General features: G+C 61.7%; 1 protein-coding gene and 1 non-coding gene across 2 annotated transcripts; one reads left to right on the top strand and one right to left on the bottom strand.

Moving 5' to 3' along the window:
- Positions 1–249: 249 nt before the first annotated feature.
- R3HDM4 (R3H domain containing 4) lies at positions 250–7,706 on the top strand. Its single transcript, XM_059869825.1, has 8 exons — positions 250–418; positions 2,554–2,708; positions 2,821–2,939; positions 3,402–3,525; positions 3,905–3,990; positions 5,723–5,808; positions 6,108–6,163; positions 6,788–7,706. The coding sequence occupies exons 1-8, from the start codon at positions 375–377 to the stop codon at positions 6,889–6,891; spliced, it is 774 nt and encodes a 257-aa protein (XP_059725808.1). The 5' UTR covers positions 250–374; the 3' UTR covers positions 6,892–7,706.
- A 111-nt stretch (positions 7,707–7,817) lies between these two features.
- On the bottom strand, positions 7,818–7,924 carry LOC132339803 (U6 spliceosomal RNA). Its single transcript, XR_009489721.1, has one exon. It is a non-coding gene; the product is annotated as a U6 spliceosomal RNA (small nuclear RNA).
- Positions 7,925–7,956: the final 32 nt, after the last annotated feature.

Genomic DNA, 7,956 nt, shown 5'->3' with positions numbered 1-7,956 from the left:
GGGGGCGGTTAACGGGGGGCAACGGGGGGTTTAACGGGGGTTAACGGAGGTTAACGGGGCTTTAACGGGGGTTAACTGGAGGCTCACGGGGATTAACGGGGGAGCTACAGGGGGACAACAGGGATTCACTCGGGGTTAATGGGGTCCGGCAGCCGTCGAGCCCCGGTTCCAGGGGCTCCCCGAAGCACCCCCGGTGCCCCACCTCCCGCGACGCCCGGGGCGGGGTTCCCGTGCCCCCGCCCCCGTGACGTCACTTCCAGCGGGCGGTGCCGGGCCCGGTGCCGCCGGTGCGGGCCGGGGGTAGAGGAGGCGGAGGGAGGTCCCGGTCCCGGTTCTGGTCACCGTCCCGGTTCCGATCCCAGTCCCAGCGCGCCATGGTGGTGCTGCGGGGCGGCGCGGGCCCCGAGGAGGCGTTCCCGTGAGTGCGGGCCCGGGGCCGGGCGGGCCGTGGGGCGGTCGGGCCGGGCAGGAGCCCCCCGGGCTGTCAGTGCGGGCGCGGAGCGGCAGCGGCGGCGCCTCCCGGGACAGCCCGTCCCCAGCTCCCCGGGCCCGGCGGCGGTGTCAGAGCGGAGCCTGGGACTGGCATAATGAGCCTTATAATTAGTGTTTATCCCCTCGAGGTCACGGTGCTCCCGGTCACCGGGGCTGGCGAGCCGGTGGTGCCGGGGGTGGGCTGGAGCTCCCCCGATCCTGCACCGGTGTACCGGGGGCTCGGGACCATGCGGGACGGAGCTGTCCCTGCCAGCCCCGGCTGTCCCGCGGCGACTTTGCCGCGATCTGCTGCCAAAGGGTCAATGACAGGAATAGGTCCGAAATCCCCCGGCAGAGAACGAGTTCCTCTTCCAGGCGCGTTCCCTGGGAATGGGACAGGAGGAGAAGGCAGGAATGTCTGTCTGTGTGTCTGTCTGTCTGTGCTCCAGTGTCCCCGGAGCTGCCGGGCCCATTGCCCCGGCGTCACGTTTTGCTGTGGTCCCCCAGGAATGATCCCTCCTGGGGTCCCATCCCAGCCTGGGATGGCACCCTGACTCAGAGGGCACCGATGCTCGTCCGACACGGGTCACTGGCCCGAGGTCACTGTCCCCTGTGAACCTCCCTCCAGGTTGGCACTGGGCGGAGGTGGCAGTGCCAGGGCAGACGTGGCAGTGCCAGGCGCCAGGGCAGCCACAAACAGCCCTGGAGGCTGCAGGAGGAGAGTGGAGTGTGGCTCAGCCTGTTCCCCTCCCAGCCACGGGGCTCGGGGGGTCCTGGGGGTGCTCTCACCCTGCTGACCCCGGGTTTTGAGATCTCTTTGGGGCCCTGCTGGCTCCAGGGAGTGCCGGGCTCTCGGCTGTGTACTCAAACCCCTGAGCTGGGGCCAGTGTAAGGTGACTCCCTCTGTTTATTCAGGTTTTTGTAACCGTCTTTGTATCACAACTTGATCCACCAGCCCTGGTTGCTGGCTGTGGCAGGTTGGGTTACTGCTCCCCACCCGTCCTCTGGGCATTGCCTTGATACCTGAGTCTCTTTTATTCTTTCCAAGCCCACCTTTACCACAGTTTTCTCTCCAGCTTGGAAGGGGGTGGTTGGTTTTTTTTACCCCCCCACCAGCAGCCAAGACTGTATCACTGCCCCCATGCAGGCAAATGGAAAAAAAAAAATCAAGGTTTTGGCGAGGGCAAGCAGCTGGCTGTTAGCCCGGGCTGCAATCGGACAGCACAACCTGCTCTGCCCTGTGCCCAGATCACCTCTGTCAGGACCTGATTGCAGGACTGGGGCTCCCAGGAGGCCCAGAATGCTGGAAAGGAGGGGACACGCTGGGGACATGGCCCTGTGGATGGAGCAAGGCCGTGGCAGTGGTCACTCTGGGCAGCTCCTCGTCCTGGATGGACAGTCCTGGGGGTTGTTTCAGGGGTGTTGATTTTCTCCCCCACCTTCTGTGTGCTAAAGGAAACCCACACAACCCTGAGGGGAAGTTTGTTTGCAAGTGAAGGCAGTGAAACTTCCTGTCTTTGGTGTTTAGTAAACTTTGAAACGGAGCAGTTGCGTTCAGCACCTGGCCAGCTTCTCGCTCGTGGTTGTGGCTTCATTTTCCCATTAAATTCCTCAGTTTTATGGTCATTCCTCAGCTGTGCCTGTGACTCACCAGCACCCTGACCGTGTTGTGAGCAGAGCACCTTTGGGTGCCCCCAGGAGCTGGCAGTGCCAGGCTGGGGTGGTGCTTCTGCTGCCCTCCACAAGGAGTGGCAGGGTTGGTGCCAGCCCACTCAGGACCATGGTGAGTGTGAGGTGCAGAAGGGGCCCAGCAGGAATGGATCCATCGTTTTGCTTCCTGTGTGCCACGCTTAATTGCCCAGGTTAATTACCCAGGTTAATTACCTGGCCCTTCCAGTGCTGACACACTTCTGCCTTGGAGGTGACAGTGACCCCAGGGGGACAGGTCCCGTGGGAGGATGCGGTGATGTTTGCAGAAACAACAGGGCTGATGCTCTGGTGCCCCATCTCCCCCCACCCTCCCACTGCTCTGGCTGCCCCAGGCCCCTCAGGGGGGCTCACCCCTGCTGCTGTGTCCCCCAGGAGGATCGAGGACTGCCTGCCCCTGCTGCAGGACTCCCCCTCCAAGCGGTTCTCGCCGTCCAAGAGGAAGCAGTATTACATCAACAAAGCCATCCGCAACTCCGACCTCATCCCCAGGGCCAAGGGCCGCAAGAGCCTCCAGAGGCTGGAGAACAGTAAGGACCAGGCAGGGTCTCTCCCCCAGGGCATCCTTCCCTGAGCTGTTCTGGGGGCAAGGGGCCTCTCTGGAGGTGCTTCCCCCCTCTCAGGCTTTGCTCTTGGCCCCAGCTCGCTACCTGATGACACTTCTGGAGCAGGATGACTGCGGGAGCGACGAGGGAGAGCTCACCCACTCTGCCACCCCCAGCATCTTCACTGAGGCCTGTAACAATGAGACCTATGTGGAGGTGGGTACAGCCACCCCACTGGCTTGGGGACACTGGTGTGGCATGTCGTGCTTGTAGTTCACTCCTCCATCCCTCTGCCTCCCCGGCCTGAGCTGCTGCACCGCAGCTTCTGCCTGGTCTGGTGTCAGGCTGGGATCTGTGGGATCTGCTGCCGTGGGCTCCTGAAGGGCCATGGGGTGGGGGAATCTCCAGGCAGATCCTCTCATGGAGAGTTGTGGCTGCAGGGCAGTGAGTGCCTGCTGAGCTGCAGCACTTTCTTGCACAAGCCCCTTGCCAAACCCCCGTTGCCTCACACTGGCCCTGGCACCGGGTGTTTTGAAATGTGGCCTCTCCCTGGTGTGGCCGAGGGATGAGAGGGTGAGGAGGGGGCTCGTGGGGTGTGGGGAGGGGCCCTGGTGGCCATGCACTGCCAGGTGCTCCCCACAGATTTCTGTAGTGGGGCTTGGTGGCTTCTGTTGTCAGATCTGGAACGACTTCATGAACCGGTCAGGAGAAGAGCAGGAGAGGGTCCTGCTCTACCTGGAGGAGGAGGCCAGGAAGAAGCACAGGAGGAAGCTGCCTGTCAAGAATGAAGACAAGTGGAAAGGTGCTGGGAGGGGACACAGGGTGGGGACAGCCTCTCCCTTTCCTTCCTTGTGTACATTCTGGGAGGGCTGCGCCCACTCCCTGTCAGTGGTGGGGCCAGGGGATGCCTGAGCCCACCCCCTGGGTGTGGCATTGGGGGGGGTTATGCCTGCAGACCCCCACCATGGACCAGGGAGGGTTTGTGGGAGCCAGAAGTGGCTGGGATGATGGGCACAGCAGCCACCCCCAAGCCCCCTGTGCTGGGGAGGGCATTGCTGTTTTAGGGGTGACTGTAAAGGAACCCCTGCCTGGCAGCTGGGGGGACACTGGCTCCTCCCAAAAAGTGACCCTGCAGGCTCTGGAGGTGTGAGCTGTGCCTAAATCCCTTGTCCCTCCTGCAGAGCTCCCTGCCTACACCCCCCAGGAGTGCTTCCAGCGCATCAGCCGCCGCCTGCGCGCCACCCTGAAACGGGGCCGGATCCCCATGGTGAGCTGGGGACAGCCTGGCACAGCAGGGCTGGGGGGACAGCCTGGCACAGCAGGGCTGGGGGGCACGGTGAGCTGGGGACAGCCTGGCACAGCAGGGCTGGGGGGACAGTCTGGCACAGCAGGGCTGGGGGGCATGGTGAGCTGGGGACAGCCTGGCACAGCAGGGCTGGGGGGACAGCCTGGCACAGCAGAGCTGAGGGGACAGCCTGGCACAGCAGGGCTGGGGGGCACGGTGAGCTGGGGACAGCCTGGCACAGCAGGGCTGGGGGGCATTGGAATAATTACCAATAGAGCCAGATGGGACGTGCCTGAGCTTGTCTGGCCCTCGCTGCTTGACTAAATAGCAACTGTGGTGTTTCACCCCAGAGACACTTTTGGCTGGCTGGGTGCTGCAGCTGGGCACGTGGGGACAAGTCCAGGCTTGCAGGAGCTCAGGTTTCCCTCTGGCAGAGAAGCTTTAAGGCGATGGTGAAGGAAAGGAGTCGGTTCTGCTGGAAGGTTTGGATCCAGAGCTTTATTCTGGCTCAACAGCTCCAGCAGAACTCCTGACCCCGTGGGTGCTGCTCCTTTTAACCCCGGGGAGAGGGCAGGGAAGGGGTAGGGAGCCACCAGCCAGGTACAGGAGGGGAGGTCTCAAGGGACAAAGGACACCTGGATGGCCCAATGCCCCCCGGGGGTAGAGGGCATCCTTTGAATCTGCCAGTCACTGGATGCCCTTCTGGAATTCCAGGACTGACAGTGCTGGGAGGGGAAAGGAGAGGTGACTGACACACCTGGGAGGGAATTATCAGGGAGAAAGCCGGGGTATCTGAGGCAAACCACGACATCACACTGTGGGGGCTGCCAGGGGTCCCTTTGCAGCCTTGTCCCCAGATCTGTGCCCTGACCTTGTGCAGGGCACTGCCACATTTCAGAGCAGCTCCTGGGAACGTGCTCAGGTGCTCGTGTGACCCTGCAGCAGTGGCTGGTTGCAGACACACATCCAGCTCCCAGCAGATGGGGTTTTCCTGGCTCAGTTCAGATTTTTCTGGCAGTTGCAGGGCTTTTTTTAGTGGTTGTTTCCCAGTCTCTGTGCAGTGACAGCAGGTGACAGGTGAAACTGTGTGTTTGTGCACGGGGACAGCACGAACAGGCAGTGGAGCCTTTGGGGTCTTCACAGTGGCCCAGACAAGATTATTTGGGGCAACTCTGATGTATTTTGAAAGGGGGTAAAAGTGCACCAACTGCTGAGCAGGAAGGAGAGAGCTGAGTGCAGCCCTGCACTTGCTCCACCAGCCCTGGGGGTGTTGCCTCCCTGCTCCCTCTGCTCTGTGGGGCTCTGTTTGTTTTTCCCTGGTGCTAATTAGAGCTTCTCAATGCAGCCTGGGCTCCTCCTGCCCACTGCCTTGTTTGTCTTCAAAGGAGACGTGTGCTGCTCTGTGTCTCTGGGGTCACAGAGCTCTGCAGAGCAGCAGAGCTCTGAGCTTTGGCTGTCAGGAGGCACGAGGCTCCCCTGGCTGCTGTGAGCACCAGGGATGGTGCCAGCCCTTGGCACACACAGTGTGGAGTTGGCAGGAGCTGGATCCTTCCCTGCCTCAGGGGCTGGAGATGGGAGATTTCTCCTCTCCCTGCTGTCTCCCATCCAATTAACTTGCCCAGGAGCTGCTGGCAGTAAATCCTGGGAAATCAGTTGTGCCAGGGCTGTGCCCACCACTGCCCCTTCCTCTCTGAGACCTTGTCTCTCCTCACAGGGGACGCTGGAGGGGCTGGAGGAGGAGCTGCTGGCCTTCTTCTCTGTCACCCCCCACTCTGTCTACACAGCACTGATGGATAACAGGTGAGATTTCCCCATCTCAGAGTCCTGGGCTCTGGGGTTCCCCATGCCCCAGGGCTGCCCCAGGCTGCAGAGGGGCTTTGGGAGCACAGCACACCCCTGGGCCTGGGTCTCCACCTGGGGACACCCACCTGGCCTGGTCCCCATGGAGCCCAAGGGGGAGGGAGGCACCTGGGGATCCCTGGGCAGGGCCTTGTGGCACTTTGTGCTCTCCCTCTGCTCTGTGTGTCCCAGGGAGGATGGAGGGCAGGACAGCCCTTGGGACACACTGGGCAGCTCTAACCCTGTCCCCTCTCCCCCAGCTTTGAGCGGCTCCTGCTGCACGCACTCTGCCAGTACATGGATCTCGTCTCTGCCAGTAAGAGCCCTGGGCCTGCTTAGTTTTAGTTTTGGTTTTCATTTTGTTGTTGTTTTTCCCCTTCCCTCCATCACTATCTCTCCTCTCCAGCTCAGCCTTTTCCTCCCTTCCTCCTCCCAGCCCCACCTCGCCCTGGGGCTCACAGATAACCCCGCGGTCCCACCCCCTCTGCATCCTCCCCACCAATGCCTCGAGCTCCCTGGGCAGCCCCAGCTGTAGTCACCAAGCTGCACGCCCGGGGCTGGGCCAGACCCAGCTCCAAGGAGAAATTTGGGTGGTCCAGAGCAAGAATATGCTCATGGGGTTCCCTCTCCTGCAGCTGCTTCCTCCTGCCAAGGATCAGCCATGCTCTCGTACTGCCCTGGGTGTCCCCAAAGGTTTTGTTGCCAAGGCAGGGATGGAATCAGGCTCCATCCCTCCAGAGCAGGCTCCACTTAGGAGCTACTTGTGGCAATCAGCCTGAGCACTAATGATGGGGAGCGAGCCCCAGGGTGGAGGGGACAGAAAACAGGGGAGCCTGTGCTCACCACGAGCCCCAGGGAGGAGGGGAGGGCTGGGAGCACCGTGGTGGAGACCCCCGAGGAGGGGAGCAGGGTTGTGCTGACCTCTCCATCCCACCCTCAGGTTCGGACATCGAAGGGAAGCGTCAGATGAAAGTGAGCAACAAACACCACGTGTTCCTGCCCCCGGAGCTGCTGCTCTCAGACTACCTGGGGCAGATGAGCTGATGCCCCCACAGCTGCCCTGCCCCTCCTGTGTCCTCTGCAGCCTCTCCCGGACCCTCCTCAGCTCTTCCCCAGCAGCCGCTCCAGGCCGGGGATTTGTGGCTGTGCCCTTGGGTGTGCTGGCAGCAGGGCTGGCATGGGTGCAGAGCAGGTGCCTCTCGCCCGCCCTGCTCCCCGCACAGCCCTCCTGGAACTCTTTGTGTGTCTATTTATAACCCAGGTGTTTTTAAAAATAATCAGGCGGGGCCAGCCTCCTCCGGCGCTGACGCTCGTGGGGTGATTTGGGTCCAGATTTTTCTGCGGTGAAACAGCTCCTGGCGGCTGCTGAGCAATGGCTGAGCCGGCGGAAGAGCCCCGGGGCTGCCGCGTTCCCCCAGCCCCGTGCCCACTGGGTGTGCAGGGGGGCTCGGGCAGGGCGGGGTGTGGGGAGCTCCGGGTGCTTTTTACCCCACACCCTGTGCCCTGCCTGCAGAACGGGGCTGTTTTTAAGTGTAATATAGCTTGTGTTTTTTATCACGTGTGTGTGTATTTACATGTGTGTGTGTGTGTGCGTGCTGGAGGGGTGCAGCCCCTTTTGGGGCTCTCTCTGCTTTTCCACAGTTGCCATGGTGGCAGATGGGGCATTTCGGGGGTCCCTCTCTGTGCCCCCGTGTCGCTGGCATGTGCCAAGTGTTGCTCACAGGGAATTTTTGCTTTGTCCCACAATGACACCGACTGCCATTAACCGTGGGCACCCCCAGACCCAGGGGAGCCCCTCGCGCCTCCTTTGCTGGTGTGACTCGGACACGTTCAGCAACAATAAAAACGGTGCTCCCCTGCTCCGGCTCTGTGTCTCCGTGGGGATGAGGAGGAGGAGGAGGAGGCTTGGGGGGGCGTCTCGGGGCAGCCGGTTGGGCACGGGATGGAAAATGTGGGTGCGGGGAGGTGCGAAAAATATGGAACGCTTCACGAATTTGCGTGTCATCCTTGCGCAGGGGCCATGCTAATCTTCTCTGTATCGTTCCAATTTTAGTATATGTGCTGCCGAAGCGAGCACGATTGTAGTTTTTCCCAAAGCGCTATTTAAAG

The sequence above is a fragment of the Haemorhous mexicanus genome, chromosome 29, assembly GCF_027477595.1.
Source record: "Haemorhous mexicanus isolate bHaeMex1 chromosome 29, bHaeMex1.pri, whole genome shotgun sequence".
NCBI classification, from domain to species: Eukaryota; Metazoa; Chordata; class Aves; order Passeriformes; family Fringillidae; genus Haemorhous; species Haemorhous mexicanus.
The sequence above is the reverse complement of the archived record's forward strand: the minus strand, read 5'-3'. Positions and strand labels throughout refer to the sequence as shown.

Bases quoted from the DNA above. Each gene is read 5' to 3' on its own strand.
- R3HDM4 (XM_059869825.1), top strand. From the start codon at position 375: ATGGTGGTGCTGCGGGGCGGCGCGGGCCCCGAGGAGGCGTTCCC. The intron at 2,709-2,820 runs GTAAGGACCAGG...TCTTGGCCCCAG, and splicing joins CCTCCAGAGGCTGGAGAACA to CTCGCTACCTGATGACACTT. The intron at 2,940-3,401 runs GTGGGTACAGCC...TTCTGTTGTCAG, and splicing joins ACAATGAGACCTATGTGGAG to ATCTGGAACGACTTCATGAA.